This window comes from Phyllobates terribilis, unplaced genomic scaffold, assembly GCF_046119375.1.
Source record: "Phyllobates terribilis strain yellow unplaced genomic scaffold, ASM4611937v1 Scaffold_11__3_contigs__length_659146591, whole genome shotgun sequence".
NCBI lineage: Eukaryota > Metazoa > Chordata > Amphibia > Anura > Dendrobatidae > Phyllobates > Phyllobates terribilis.
In genome coordinates, this window is record NW_027362771.1 from 119,519,644 (window position 1) to 119,536,769 (window position 17,126).

The 17,126-nt window shown below is 40.5% G+C and overlaps 1 protein-coding gene across 3 annotated transcripts in view; it reads left to right on the forward strand.

Annotated features, from left to right (window-relative positions):
* CFAP54 (cilia and flagella associated protein 54) overlaps nucleotides 1–17,126 on the forward strand; it is a 526,588-nt gene that overhangs the window by 323,819 nt on the left and 185,643 nt on the right. For 2 of the 3 annotated variants that reach the window (XM_073651573.1, XM_073651574.1), the window contains exons 40-41: nucleotides 855–963; nucleotides 8,094–8,246. The exons of the other annotated variant lie outside the window; for it this stretch is intronic. In XM_073651573.1, coding sequence (XP_073507674.1) covers nucleotides 855–963; nucleotides 8,094–8,246 — 262 coding nt within the window. The remainder of the gene's footprint in view (nucleotides 1–854; nucleotides 964–8,093; nucleotides 8,247–17,126) is intronic. 3 annotated transcript variants of the gene reach the window in all.

The following is a 17,126-nucleotide window of genomic DNA, read 5'->3' on the forward strand; positions in this document are numbered from 1 at the left end:
AGAGAAAAAAAAATATTTTTTATAACCCAACTTTACTTGTACTTCTCAACAACTTTGTCCCTGACTTGTTTGGAAATCTCCATGGTCTTCATGATATTGTTTGGTTAGTGGTGCCTCTTGCTTAATGATGTTGCAGCCTCTGTAGCCTTTCAGAAAAGATGTGTGTATACTAACAGACATGTGACACTTAGATTGCACACAGGTGGACTTCCTTTCACTAAGCATGTGACTTATGAAGGTAATTTCTTGCACAGAAATTTTTAGGGGCTTCATAGCAAAAGGGGTGAATATGAATACATATACACATGCCAATTTTTAGTTATTTGATCCCATAAATTTAATTTTTGTCTGTATTTTTCTCACTTCACTTCACCAACTTAGACCATTTAGTGCTGATGCATCACACACAAATCATATTACAAAAATATTTAAACACAGTTTGTAATGTAAACAAATAGGTAAAAAGCCAATGGGGGTGAATGCTTTCAAAAACCACTGTAGATAGAATGAGCAGAATAATAGGATATAAGAAAGGTTTTATTTTGTCACCGCCAACCTTCTGTCGTTGATAAAAAAAAACACATTATTTCCAATAACCTTTTCTTACAAGTTAACATAATAAGTACATAACACAGCTTTTCTATTTTGTTAGATTTCCCTGTAAAACATAAATTGTACTTAGGATAGTTTTACTAAGGGACAAGATTAACATCAGTCTGTCTTCTCCCACACAGGATTATCTATAAAGTAACATCACTATTATGGTATTTGAAGAACATGCTCATCATAAATTGCTGAAAAGATTTGTTACCATAAGCCTTCAGAAATGTTCTCTGTTCTCGTTTGCTCTTTAGATGCATTGCAGGAATTACATCGGAAAACAACCGCGCGTTGGCACAATCAGTAATAAAGTGAGGAACTCGGGAGCCGATATTGATCAGACAGGACACATTGTTCATTCGGGTCAGAGCTGAGCTACATCTCTTTATGTGACACGTATTTGTATCCAAAGAAAATAAACCAGGCAATGTTCTGACTACATCACTGTAATGTTATATCAAGCGGCCTATTTTACAAAACAGGTTTTGGTATGATAGGATGTGGTATTTGCTGGACACATTGCATATGACTTATTTATTAAAAATGCAAAAGTATAAAATGGGGATTATCATATCAGAGATTATCATTGAAGGGGTTATCTGGGACCTTTTTTTTATAGAATGTGCCTAAGCACTAAAATGACAGGTAGTTGCTAAATACCTGCCTGTTGTGCATGGCGCCGATCTCTGCCTGTACAGAGCAGTCACAAACCGTTCCTGCCAGCAACTGAGGAGCTTCCGCCGACGTCAGGTCAACAGAGCAGCTGCTTCTTTACCGCTCTGCTCTGTTGACAGGGTGTGACTGCCAATGTCATGCTGATTGACAGCTGGTTTCCCACTGCATAACAGTCATGCCTGTCGACATAGCAGCCTGGAAGAAGAAGAGCTGCTCCAGTGACAATGAGCAGCTGAATCGACCGTAGGAGCATTTGGTGACCACTCTGAGCCAGCATCGGGTACAACAGGCAGGTAGTTGCCGCTTGTTAGTTTTTAGGCTAATAGTAAGAAAAAAATTCCCGGATAACCTCTTTAAGTTCCTATTCTTTCTAAAATCCATTTCTAAGGATATGTGCACACAACGTTTTGTTCAGTAGGAATCCACGTGAAACGCGACTGAAAAAACTTTAAGAAAATGCTACAAAGATTGAACATAATGCACTACAATGTCAAAACAACTTGCTGTGCACATGTTCAGTCTTTTGGAGCTTCTTTTAACCAAAAGCTGTGAAGCGGTTAAAACAAGTAACCTGTTCATTCTTTGGGAAGCTTCAGTTTTGAAGCGACTTGCTATTTATAGTTTAAATTATTAAAAAAACGCGGTTTTCCTGAAGCGTCTTCACCTTGAAAACTCGGCGGATCCACCGGCACCTAAAAGACATCTTGTGCACTTACCCTAAAAGGCTCATTGAATGCAGGAGATGACCATTTACAAACCTCTTCCATTTCCTGCTAGTTGATTACTTCCCATAAAGGTTATTGCATTTGACTTAATTAATCTATATTTTGAAATAAGGAATACAGTTGTAAGTCTATGAGTAGATGTAATAATTTACAGTAATTCAATTGTATTATTAATACAGTTATTGTTTTTTGTTCATTGACAGCACGTAACAGAAGAGTTGCAGTTCCTTACTATGTTGCTGCCGGAGCTCCGTATCTTGTCACATGGAGCTCCATAAGCCGTATTTGGAAGATATTCTCTTTTACGTTATGGTCACATGTCTATTTTTAGTTAAATTTATATGATTCAATTTGAAAGCATAAAAATGGAAATAAAATGTTAAGTTGCAAGAATGGATTTTTGTGTTTCCTAAATTGGCATTCGTTTGTATCCTCTGTGTCTGCTATCTGGTTTTTGGTCAGAACACAAAACAGTCTCTACAACTTTTTTCGTACGGATATCGTACGGATTAATTTGTTCTTAATGTTTATGGGAAACAAATCCTAACGAATTATCATCCGTTATGTAATATGATTTAATTGATCTATATTTTAGCACTGCGCATGCCCAGAGCGCTTGAGATGATCAGAGACACATCTAGTAAAACAGATTCATTCAAGACGGATCAAAAAGGGATGCAAATGGATACAAAAACCAAAGTTTCAGTTTTTAAATGGATCTGTCTTTAAAAACAAAGACTTTGGTTTTAGGTTGGTAACCATTTCCATTCATCTTTTTCCAATTTTTTTCTGCTGTATTTATTACAAACGGACATGTGAACAGACCTGAGAAGGAATGCCACTGGCTAAGAATACCTCCATATAACAGCGTACAGTGGAAGCATACAAGCAACTGTAACATTCCATTCACCTCTATGGTTGCCCTATTACTTCTCTGTAGAAAAATATATATAAATCCTATACAAAGCATGGAGACATAAGTACACTAAACAGAAAATATTGAATTTTATTAAAGATATCTCATAGTGGCACAAAACATATAATAACAATAAAATAATTAAAAGTGAGGACTCAAGAGCAAAAATGGATCATAGTCTACACAAATTATATAAGGAGGGGCATCACTTGTATAGGTAAGTATGCATAGTCAGAGAGTCCAATAAAAGAGAACAAAGTAGCTTACTGCGATGCTAGTCACTACTCATCATGGACAAGCCGTGAGACTTGGGTAGTTCAGAGGTCCGGGGTCAGATACCAAGAGGGCTCGTCATATACAAAGGGGTAAGACAAAAGGCGTAGTCAGGTCACAGTCCAGAGTCAGAATTCCAAGGTCAGAGTGCGTTAAGACAAAAGGGGTTATACAAGCGGGTAGTCAATAGGCAAATCCAGGATCTGCCAACAAAAGGTCAGAATGTCAAAACACAAAGCACAAGGCACAGAGGACAAGCCACACAGGGCTGAAAGCTATGACTGGCAGCCATATGGGACAGACAGCTCAGTTAAGTAGCTGGGCAATCACCTGGAACAGGGAACACCTGAAGTAAGCTTAGCAGCTCCCAGTCCAAAATTGGACAGCCGAGCTGTCACTCAAAACACTGGCAGTTCAGCACTAGATTGGACAACTGAGCTGTCAATCAAAATACCGACAGCTCAACACGCCCGAGCATTAGATTACACGAATGAGCTGTTAGTCACTGCGTCCAAGATACACTGAGCGGCGGATTCATGACACTTAGTCATAGCTCCCTGTGTGAGACAGTGTACCAATAACCCGACACGCGTTTCGCATGGGCTTCCTCGAAATGCGCGTCGGGGTTATTGGTACACTGTCTCAGGGAGTTATGGCTAATCTACGGTACTTGGTTCTCTTTTATTGTAATCTCTGACTATGGACACTTACCATCATACACCTATACAAGTGATGCCCCTCCTTACATTGTGTGTGCACTATGTCCCATTTTTGCTATTGAGTCCTCACTTTTGATTCTTTTATTATTATATGTTTTGTGCCACTATGAGTTATCTTTAATAAAATTCAATGTTTTATATTAGTGGATTTATGTCTCCATGCTTTCTATATGATTTATATTGTATTTTTGCAGTTAGTCCCCTTGACTATTGGCAGGCTATTATGTGGCTCATGGCCTTGCATAAATCTTTTCCTCACATTACTTTATTAGTCCAGTTGTTTATGATTATCTGTAGAAAACTAAACTAAAGCCTCACGTGTCTGCTCCAATGGCTATTTCATATTCACTTCATTTACTTTAAGGTTATATTTGTAAGAAGACACTATTGGACTTACTCCAAATAGCTGAAAAGCCCCATAAAGTCTTTTCTACAGATAATGTTTGTTATCTGTTACCTATTTTATGCCTTTGTGTTATTATATCTGTTGTATTTCTTACAGTTTTAATTATTTTTGTAAGTAGATGTCAGATGTTTCTTCCATCCACATAGCACTAAAGTAAAATATCAGTCTATTTTAAAAATGTAATAATTGTAAATATATGAAACTGGCTGGAAATAGGTTTTTTTTTATATACAGCAACAAAAACGCTCTTATTATTTAGGAAATACAGCGCCCAAAAATATTTATTTTCCAAACCATACTTGTGATATACATAGTACTATAATATTCTTATATTGGATACTACTATACTTTGGAATATCCCTGATCTCCTATGAAAGTATACAAACGTTATTTTTCTATTAAACTGTGTATGCCATGCAAAAGTCTCAAATTTTATTATATGCCATTTTTGCTAAGAAAGGGGTGACATTTTTCATTTTTTATGGCGCTCTCCTATTCTCTTTTTAAAAGGAACCTGTCTACAGATTAATGCTGCCCGAACCGTGGTCAGTCTGAATCACACACTGAAAAAACATTTCTAGACGGAAGTATATAATACATGGATTTTCCATAGAGGAAATAGAGAGAAAGTTGCGCTTTCTGAGAGTAGTAAATTTACAAACAATGTAACCATTAAAAGTTAAGCCTCTCACTTGATAGGGTTGTGCTAGCAGAGCACAACTGCATAATACACGTTTGCGAGAAGCTAGCTGACCTGGTATGCTGCCGGGATATCCTCCAGGAAGAGTTCCAGCAGACCCAAATTAGGAGTAGAGGATCAGGTGATAACAGCTCCCTCGAAGGTCTGCGGAAGGCCGGGGACAGACAAAATGCATTGTGGTTTTAAGAAATGTTATTGTTTTTGGTGAATCTTTACTTTTTTACCTTGATGGGAGCGCTAATCACCTGGATCTTCTACTCCTCTAGCCAGAAGTGTTGTACATAAAGATGCACTAAATTTGTCAAACATTGTGCAAGACTTATAAAATGCATTTGGTGCAAATCCACCCCAACTAAAACGGAGATTAAAAATTTACTGTCATGATAAATTGCCCCCATAGAGCCTCTGTACAGTCTCCTGCCCACAGCTATGCCATGTGCATTATTATTACTTAGTTAAGGATATGTTCACATGGATTAAATTTAAAAAGACTTGTATAAGCATATGGCTTTAACATGGGTTTGTAAAAATACTCACTATTTTGACTTTTTTTTATAATTTTTTAGGCATTTTTCATTATAATATTAGATGTAGTCTGTGTTTGTAGGGTGTAGGGTATGTTTTGTGTCTTTTTTTCACAACAAAAACTTTCTAAAAATGCATTAAAAACGACAATAAAATGACTGTTTTGCAGCATTTTACGCATAGAAAACATGCCAAAGAATTGACATGATGATTTTTCTTCCAACTGTTAAAAATTACACAGAGAATATTGCAACATGTGCTCTACATGTGCATTTTCCCATTCAAATGAATAAGAAGCTAAAACCTAGGATAAAAACAAAATAAGCAAATACCTTGCAGTAAGTAAATCAATAGTAATAGTGCATGTAAATAATATAGTGGACTTAGTTAACACTATTTTGATTAAAAGAGCGTAAAAGCCATCCCACTGCGCCAAGTGTACCCAATCGGGGCGGTCATATCCTATCTCTTGTACTTCACCTCACTACATAGCAGAACCCAGACCTGACTGTTCAGACCCCTGCTCATGGGAAGCTATGTAGACAAGATGCCCAGCCCAAAAAGAGGGAACTACAACCCTGTATGTACAAAGTACAAAAAACTAAAGCAAAACCAAAGAAATGAGCTAGAACACATGTTGGCATAAGTGCAATGTGTAGGTGCACATTCACACTGTGGCCATTAACAGACTGAACCTAAGATAAAAAACAAAATCAGCAAAAACCCTGCAGTCAGTAAATGAATAGTAATAGTCCATGTAAATATCATAGGATATTTAGTTGACACTCTTTTGATCAAAGGAGCTTAACCACTTTACAGCCTGTGCCATATTTGTATGCAACAGGCTGTAACCCCCCGGTTCAGTGAGGGCTCTGGCGCTGAGCCCGCACTGAACCGGGCACATGTCAGCTGATTCTTACAGCTGACATGTGCCCGCAACAGCCGCGGGTGGAATAGCGATCCACCCGCGGCTGTTAACCTCTCAATCTCTGACAGCGGCATTTAACATCGCCGCGCCGGAAGCGCGTCACTTACCCCGCCCATCGGTGACCCCGTCACGTGATCGCGGGTCACCGATGCGTGGGCATGACAACCCTGGGTCTGCAGCAGACTCCAGTGGTCGGCGCTCATAGCACAGGACCATTTCTGCTACATAGAGGTGATCTGCTGATCACCTCTATGTAGCAGAGGCGATCAGACAAGTGCTGCTTCTAGTCTCCTATGGAGACTATAGAAGCAAGCATAAAGTGAAAAAAAAATGTTTTTAAAAATATATAAAAAATATAAAAGTTTATATCACCCCCCTTTCGCCCCATTCAAAATAAAAAAAAACAAACAAAAAAAAACACATACACATATTTGGTATCGCCGTGTTCAGAATCGCCCGATCTATCAATATTAAAAAAAAATTAATCCAATCAGTAAATGGCGTAACGAGAAAAAAATTCTAAACGCCAGAATTACGTTTTTTGGTTGCCTCAACATTGCAATAAAATGCAATAACGGGCGATCAAAACATCGTATCTACCCCAAAATGGTATCAATAAAAACTTCTGCTCAGCGCACAAAAAATAAGCCCTCACCCGGCCCCAGATCCCAAAAAAATGGAGACACTACGTGTCTTGGAAAATGGCGCAATTTTTTTTTAGCAAACTTTGGAATCTTTTTTCACCACTTAAATAAAAATGAACCTATACATGTTTGGTGTCTACGAACTCGTAATGACCTGGAGAATAATAATGGCAGGTCAGTTTTAGCATTCAGTGAACGTGGTAAAAAAAAACAAAAAAAAAAAACATCTGTGGTATTGCACTTTTTTGCAATTTCACCGCACTTGGAATTTTTTTCCCGTTTTCCCGTACACGGTATGGTAAAACTAGTAATGGCGTTGAAAAGTACAACTCGTCCCGCAAAAAATAAGCCCTCACATGGTCATATTGACCAAAAAGTAAAAACGCTATGGCTCTGGGAACAAGGGGAGCAAAAAACGAAAATGCAAAAACGGAAAATCCCTGGGTTGCGAAGGGGTTAAAAGCCATCACACTACGACAAGGTGTACCCAATCAGGATGGTCCCAAACTCTAGTATCTCACCTCGCTATTTATCAGCAGACTATTTACCTACTGCAGGGTATTTACTCATCTTGTTTTTATCCTAGTTTTTGTCTGTTAAATGGCCACCTACACATTGCCGTTATACCAACATGTGTTCTTGCTCATTTCTTTTGCTTTTCTTTGTTTAATAAGAAGATAGATGCAAGTGGAATTGATGAGCTTTTTTTTGCTAAGGTTTTGGCGCGTAATCTGTGTCAAAAATCTCTTTGTAAATATACCCTAGAGTGACGTTTTCCCAGAGTACTCTTCTTTGTTGGCTCTTATACAATTGTATGTTGACTCTACATAACACTTGAATACATGGAAGCAATTTTTAATAAAAGGTGCAATAGTTTGGAAACACCTAAATATATATTTGTAAACATCTTAGTTAATCTAGGAAATGATGGTATGTGCGTTTTAGAATACCATGTAAAATCTATGTTTTCCTTTCATTGCAGACCCCATATTTTCATGTGTTCCTCTGGATGTGTTAGATACATTAGCTTCCTTCCGTGAAAGTTTACAGAAATCTAAATATTCAAGCCGAGCACTGAAACACAGCAGAAAACTTCTCACTTTGTTCTTGGCTTACGGTCAAGGTACACAAAGTCGTAAGTGTTCAATTTGTGAAATGAAAATTGTAACATGTATAAAAGGTAGATTGTATTAGTAGCGGTATCTGTAAGCTGAAAGAACTAGATTCTCGACCGGATAACATAAATGTAGACACACGTTTAGCAAAGAAAAGAAAGACCATTGCGATCAGTTATCCAATGCTTCTGTGGACAGCGATCCAATACAACAGATATGTTAGCAATCTGACAACATGGTAAAATGTCAAAACTGTGTTTCAGACTACATTGTTATAAATTACTTCCAGAATGATTTTCTGGAAAAAGTGTTCAGAATAGCCTCCCAGAGCTGCTGTTTTGATATGACTTGCATCCACCCTCATAGATTTTTTGCTTGAGGATACTCCAAATGTTCTCAATAGGGTTGAGGTAAGGGGAGAATGGTGGCCACCCAATGACTTTCTCTCCTTTTATGCCCACAGCAGCCAATGACTCAGACGTATTCTTTAGAGCATCAGATGGTGCATTGTTATGCATGAAGATGATTTTGCTACAGAAGGCACGGTTTTTCTTTTTGTACCATGGAAAAAAGTGGTCAGTCAGAAACGCTATATACTTTTTGGAGGTCATTTTCACGCTTTCAGCGACCCTAAAGGTGTCTTCCAGCTCTCTCTTCATGATTCCGGCCCAAAACATGACTCACACTTTTTTGCTGACATCGCAACCTTGTTGGGACATGGTGACCAACCATCATATACTCCTTCCATCTGGACTATCCATGGTTGCATGGCACTCATCAGTAAACAAGACTGTTTTAAAATCAGTGTTTATGTATGTCTGGGCCCACTGCAACCATTTCTGGTGTGAGAAGTGTTTAGGGGTGGCCGAATAGTAGGTTTATGCACAACTGCAAGCCTCTGTAGAATCCTACTGTGACGCTAGTCACTTATCACGGACAAGCTGTGAGGCAAGGTAGTCACACCTTCCAGGATCAGATACCAAGAGAGCACGTAATAAACAAAAGGGGAAAGTCAAAGGCAAAGTCAGGTCACAGTACAAGGTCAGAATACCACGAAGATAGTGGATCAGAGAAAAGGGGCTAGACAAGCGGAAAATGTAAGTGAGTAAGCCAAAATCCCTCTGGAAAAGCATCTTGTGGACGGATGAGACCAAGATAGGGCTGTTTGGTAAAGCACATCATTGTAGCGTACCTACAGTCAAACATGATGGAGGTTCAAAGATGTTTTGGGGTTGTCTTGCTGCCTCTGGCACTAGGTGCCTTGGCTGTGTGAAAGGCGTCATGAAATCTGAAGATTACCAAAGGACCTTGGGTCGCAATGTAAGTCCCAATGTCAGAAAGCTGGGTTTGCGTCCTAGGTCATGGATTTTCCAGCTGGATAAAGACCCCAAACATACTTCAAGAAGCACCCAGAAATGGATGGAAACAAAGCGCTGGAGAGTTGTGAAGTGGCAGCAATGAGTCCGGATCTAAATCTCATTGAACACCTGTGGAGAGATCTTAAAATTGCTCTTGGGAGAAGGCACCCTTCAAATATGAGAGACCCGGAGCAGTTTGCAAAAGAAGAGTGGTCCAAAATTCCAGTTGAGAGGTGTAAGGAGCTTGTTGATGATTAGGAAGTGATTGATTGCAGTTATTTATTCCAAAGGGTGTGCAACCAAATATTAAGTTGAGGGTGCCAACAATTTTGTCTAGCCCATTTGTTGTGTGAAATTATGTCCGATTTGGCTTTTTTTCTGTTTTTTTTGTTTTGTTTTGTTCCAATATACACAAAGGAAATAAACGTATAATGTATATAACAAAACGTGTAATTGCAGTAATTTTCTGGGAGAAATACTTCAATTTCATGAGTGCCAACACTTTCGGCTATGACTGTATATATAATATTTTGTAGGGATTCACGCTCTCAGGTAAGCACTAGAGTTCACACAGGCATTGGATTATTGTGTCAAAGCAGCATGACGTTTATTGATCTCCATAAACTTGCACATCTCTTTAAATGAAAACAGACTTTTTCTGGCACACACGTAATAACAAAAAATCACAGTCCTTTTCCAATGAAGGCAATGCAACAACAGGGTCAAACCCAGACATCAATTCAGGTCCTGCTTTAGGCTCAGTGGGCTCACATTCACTAGTGACTCGGACACAGCTGAGCTAGTCCCAGTTTGGTCACACAAAATGGTTATTGTCCATAGCAACCAGTGACACTTGCAGTTTGGTGCACGCGGCCTGTGCAGTCTCCTCTCAGAGAGATTCTGGCTTGTCTTCTCCAGCTCCAACACAACCCACATTGCTCAACTCCTCCAGCTGACTGGCCAGTGAACACATGGACTGGTTCTAATCAAGGCAATCCAAGTGCACCTAATTAGAACCTGTAGTGCTACGATTTAACCCTAGGCTACCTTGCTTTGCTAAAATATATTTAATGGAATTGCTACACCAGAAAGAAAAGTCGTGGAGTTATGGATATCGCTGGACCAATAGACATGTTAATGATATGCAAGTGAAGAAAAAATGGAAACAAAATTTTCAAAACATCTTGATTCATTCTTTATCGAGCATGAGCTCCATGCACAGAAATACACACACTTTCTGTGGTAGTAGGCTGCTGATAATAGGAAGAGCAACATGCAGCCTTGTGTTGTCTAGTTGAAAAATGGCTCCTGGGACACTTTGGAGAAATAGCCGTACTACTGGTTCCACAATTGATCCATTTTGTACTGCAAGTGAAATTGGACACCACATACCAAGCCTAAGACGTCAAATAGTGTTTACATAATCCATCATTTGGCAATTGCACAACATTGGGAACGAGCCAGATATCCGGCTATAGGTGTTCCATTGACCTCACGCCACCGCTCTTAAAGGCTATAATGGTGCAGAGCAACACAGCAATAGAGGCTGGAATGGAGGTAATCTTTAGTGATGAGTCCCACTTTTGTCTGGAATGCAATGATAGCTGGAGATTGATCTGGACCAAAGGGCAATGACATGAAGAGACCTTCATGAGGAAACGTCACATTGGTCCTGCTCTCAGGATTATGGTTTGGGGAGGCATAATGTATGGTAGCCGACTCCTCTAGTCTTCATTCTTTGTACATTAACTTATTGGCGTTACATTGATTTGAAGGTGGAACCAGTGGTAAGGCCATTTCTCCAAAGCGTTCCAGGAACCGTTTTTCTTATGAAAGACCGCATGTTTCTTATGCTACTGTGAGCAGCCTGCAAGGCCTAAACATGCTACTATGGTTTACTTGTCTCCAATTAAGCACATCTGGGTCTGTCATTGTTTGGCAATTGTAAACGGGGCTGCCAGCAACGGATCTTCAAGATTTGCGTGCCCAAGTGCACTCCGCGCGGCAGAACATTCCTCAGACAACCATTAACCACTTCGCGCCAGAGCCTGTTTTTGCCTTCGTGACCGGGCCAATTTTTTCAATTCTGACCACTGTCACTTTATGAGGTAATTACTCTGGAACGCTTCAACGGATCCCCCTGATTCTGAGATTGTTTTTTTGTGACATATTGTACTTCATGATAGTGGTAAAATTTCTTTGATATCACTTGCGTTTGATTGTGAAAAAATTGGAAATTTGGCGAAAATTTTGAAAATTTTGCAATTTTCAAACTTTGAATTTTCATGCCCTTTAATCAGAGAGATATATCACACAAAATAGTTAATAAATAACATTGCCCACATGTCTACTTCACATCAGCACAATTTTGGAACCAAAATTTTTTTTTGTTAGGAAGCTATAAGGGTTAAAAGTTGACCAGCGATTTCTCATTTTTACAACAAAATTTACAAAAACATTTTTTTAGGGACCACATCTTATTTGAAGTGACTTTGAGGAGCCTTTATGACAGAAAATACCCAAAAGTGATACCATTCTAAAAACTGCACCCGTCAAGGTGCTCAAAACCACATTCAAGAAGTTTATTAACCCTTCAGGTGCTTCACAGGAATTTTTGGAATGTGGAAGAAAACAATGAACATTTAACTTTTTTTCACAAAACTGCTACTTTAACCTCAAATTTTTAATTTTCACAAGGGCAGCCAGAAAAAATGGACCCCAAAATGTGTTGTGTAATTTCTCCTGAGCACGCTGATACCCCATATGTGGTGCAAAGCCACTGTTTGGGTGCACGGCATGGCTTGGAAGGTAAGGAGCGCCATTTGACTTTTGGAATGGAAATTTGACTAGAATGGATAGCGGACGCCATGTTGCATTTGGAGAGCCCCTGAGGTGCCTAAACAGAGGAAACCCCCAACAAGTGACCCCATTTTGGAAACTAGACCCCTCAAGGAACTTATCTAGATGTGTGGTGAGCACCTTGAACCCCCAGGGGCTTCACAGAATTTTATAATGTTGAAGTGTGAAAATAAAAAAACACATTTTTAACACAAAACTGCTACTTTAGCCTCAAATTTTTAATTTTCACAAGGGCAGCTAGAAAAAATGGACCCCAAAATGTGTTGTGCAATTTCTCCTGAGCACGCTGATACCCCATATGTGGTGCAAAGCCACTGTTTGGGCGCACGGCATGGCTTGGAAGGTAAGGAGCGCCATTTGACTTTTGGAATGGAAATTTGACTGGAATGGATAGCGGACGCCATGTTGCATTTGGAGAGCCCCTGAGGTGCCTAAACAGAGGAAACCCCCAACAAGTGACCCCATTTTGGAAACTAGAGCCCTCAAGGAACTTATCTAGATGTGTGGTGAGCACCTTGAACCCCCAGGGGCTTCACAGAATTTTATAATGTTGAAGTGTGAAAATAAAAAAACAAATTTTTAACACAAAACTGCTACTTTAGCCTCAAATTTTTAATTTTCACAAGGGCAGCCAGAAAAAATGGACCCCAAAATGTGTTATGTAATTTCTCCTGAGCACGCTGATACCCCATATGTGGTGCAAAGCCACTGTTTGGGTGCACGGCATGGCTTGGAAGGTAAGGAGCGCCATTTGACTTTTGGAATGGAAATTTGACTGGAATGGATAGCGGACGCCATGTTGCATTTGGAGAGCCCCTGAGGTGCCTAAACAGAGGAAACCCCCAACAAGTGACCCCATTTTGGAAACTAGACCCCTCAAGGAACTTATCTAGATGTGTGGTGAGCACCTTGAACCCCCAGGGGCTTCACAGAATTTTATAATGTTGAAGTGTGAAAATAAAAAAACACATTTTTAACACAAAACTGCTACTTTAGCCTCAAATTTTTAATTTTCACAAGGGCAGCCAGAAAAAATGGACCCCAAAATGTGTTGTGCAATTTCTCCTGAGCACGCTGATACCCCATATGTGGTGCAAAGCCACTGTTTGGGCGCACGGCATGGCTTGGAAGGTAAGGAGCGCCATTTGACTTTTGGAATGGAAATTTGACTGGAATGGATAGCGGACGCCATATTGCATTTGGAGAGCCCCTGAGGTGCCTAAACAGAGGAAACCCCCAGCAAGTGACCCCATTTTGGAAACTAGACCCCTCAAGGAACTTATCTAGATGTGTGGTGAGCACCTTGAACCCCCAGGGGCTTCACAGAATTTTATAATGTTGAAGTGTGAAAATAAAAAAACAAATTTTTAACACAAAACTGCTACTTTAGCCTCAAATTTTTAATTTTCACAAGGGCAGCCAGAAAAAATGGACCCCAAAATGTGTTGTGCAATATCTCCTGAGCACGCTGATACCCCATATGTGGTGCAAAGCCACTGTTTGGGCGCACGGCATGGCTTGGAAGATAAGGAGCGCCATTTGACTTTTGGAATGGAAATTTGACTGGAATGGATAGCGGACGCCATGTTGCATTTGGAGAGCCCCTGAGATGCCTAAACAGAGGAAACCCCCAACAAGTGACCCCATTTTGGAAACTAGACCCCTCATGGAACTTATCTAGATGTGTGGTGAGCACCTTGAACCCCCAGGGGCTTCACAGAATTTTATAATGTTGAAGTGTGAAAATAAAAAAACACATTTTTAACACAAAACTGCTACTTTACCCTCAAATTTTTAATTTTCACAAGGGCAGCCAGAAAAAATGGAACCCAAAATGTGTTGTGCAATTTCTCCTGAGCACGCTGATACCCCATATGTGGTGCAAAGCCACTGTTTGGGCGCACGGCATGGCTTGGAAGGTAAGGAGCGCCATTTGACTTTTGGAATGGAAATTTGACTGGAATGGATAGCGGACGCCATGTTGCATTTGGAGAGCCCCTGAGGTGCCTAAACAGAGGAAACCCACAACAAGTGACCGAATTTTACAATCTACTCCTCTGTATAAATTAATCTAGTGGTGGGAAAATAAGTAGATAGGTAAATGGTCACTAAACCCATAGATGAATTCCCACAGAGGTGTCATTTCTATAATGGGGTCACTTCAGGGGGGATTATGCTGTTTTGGCACTTTTCAGAGTACCAGAGCTAAAGAATCCCCCCCTGAAGTGACCCCATTTTGGAAATGAAACCCCTCTGGGAATTCATCTATGGGTTTAGTGACCATTTTAACTCAATGGATGATTTCCAGAAACAAGCACGCAATGGAAGGTTTAGATTCTGGAGAACCCCCCCTGGAAATTAAGTGAGCTCTACTCGAATGTGTCATTCACTAAATGAACCAAATGTTTGAATGACAAATTGGGATACATTTTTACAGTTTAAAAACGTGGTTCTGTGTGGAAGATTTTAAAGCAGTCAGTGACGCATAAGGCTGGCAATGATGGGCATTCTGGGCAATAGTAGCGGGTATCACGCCTCATTCCTCTCTTAGTACATACACGACATCTTTTCTGGGGGTTCCTTCTTGTTTCCGTTGCTGGAATAAGTGCAATAAAATGTCGCTCAGTGAGTCTTTTCACATCCTCAGATTCTAATGGATGAGCGGGGCTAACACTTTGAAAGACAAGATTTTCAATTACCTTTTCTGGATAATCAAGAAAAGGATCTGAATTTCCTGCTTTTTTGTACAACACAAAAGAATTGTATGTGGCCACCTGAAACAAATAAATAACCAACTTTTTATACCAGGTATAGGACTTTCTTGATACCTGGTATGGCTGTAGAACCTGGTCTGCAAGGTCCACACCCCCCATGTGTTTGTTGTAGTCAATGACTGACACAGGTTTTTGCTTCGGAGTGGTGGATCCTAGTTCTACAGTGGCCCTTGTGGCATCTGTGTGGATCGAGCTGAGGACAAAAATATCCCTCTTATCCCTATATTTCAGGGCAAGCAGCTCTCCGTTGCGTACAGCCCCTGACTGCCCATTTTGAAACTTTTGGTTGACCAATGGTTGTGGAAACCCCTGACGGTTTTTACGGATGGTCCCACAAGCCCCGATGTTGTGTTCAACCAGACTTTTAAATAGGGGTATGCTGGTGTAATAATTGTCCACATATAGATTGTAGCCTTTTTGAAAAAATGGACTTATCAGCTCCCAAACAATTTTTCCAGATGTCCCCAGATAAGTAGGGCATCCTGGTGGGTTTAGTTGGCTATCTTTCCCCTCATGTATGCGAAAAGCGGATGTGTATCCGGTTGAACTTTCGCACATTTTATAGAGCTTTATTCCAAACCTTGCCCTTTTAGATGGGATAAATTGCTTGAGGTGCAGTCTTCCTTTGAATTTTACAAGGGACTCGTCTATAGAAATATTTTGTGTTGGGGTGTAGAGGCTTAAGAATTTTTCTGACAAATTTTCAGTGATGGGTCTAATTTTATATAACCTGTCATGTTCTGGGGCATTTCTGGGCAGGCATTGACTATTGTCGTTAAAATGCCAAAACCGCATGAGCATTTCATAACGGGTCCTAGGCAGAATAACTGAAAACATAGGGGTGGCTTGAACAGGGTGGTTGGACCAGTAGGATTGAATGCTCGGTTTTTTAACAAGCCCCATGGCAAATGTAAGTCCTAAAATTTTTATTATTTCCGGGACATTAGTTGGTGTCCATAAATTTGCCCTAGCATAGTAAGATCGGGGATTCTGGCTTATGAATTGGGACGCGTATAAATTTGTTTGCACGACAATATGCTCTAGCAAGCTGTCTGTAAAAAACAAATTAAAAAAATGAATTGGTCCAAAATCTTCCACCTCCACATTTATACCAGGAATGGCGTTGAAATCAGGGCTGAATGGAGCAGCCGAATCTGAAGCCTCCCATCTGGGAAATGCTAGATCATGTGGCAACGCCCCTTGTACACTGGCGTGCGCCAATTCACTAGTAGCAGGGACAGCGCTTGTACTGGGCAGTGTTCCCTGATTTGGAGACGTTTCTCCAGTAGCGCTATTTGCCCCTATTGCTGTACTGGTCCTTGGGCTTGAGGATGGAACAGAATCACTGCTCATTTCTGGGCTCTCAGTGTCGCCGCTACTAAAGCCCTCAAAATCCATATCTCCATCTGAGATTGCGCTGTCATCAGTGTCAGAACACAGCAGGGCATACACCTCCTCTGCGGTATAAGTCTGACGGGCCATTTTATTTTTATATTTTTTGACTGGACTGAACGGACCGGACTGAAAGGACGGGACCGGACTGGACTGACCGGACTGATCTGACAGGACTGACTGACTGATCTGACAGGACTGACTGACTGATCTGACAGGACTGACTTACTGATGTGACAGGACTGACTGGACTGATCTGACAGGACTGACTGACTGACAGATCTGACAGGACTGACTGACAGATCTGACAGGACTGACTGACTGACAGATCTGACAGGACTGACTGACTGATCTGACAGGACTGACTGACTGATCTGACAGGACTGACTGACTGACAGATCTGACAGGACTGACTGACTGACAGATCTGACAGGACTGACTGACTGACAGATCTGACAAGACTGACTGACTGACAGATCTGACAGGACTGACTGACTGACAGATCTGACAGGACTGA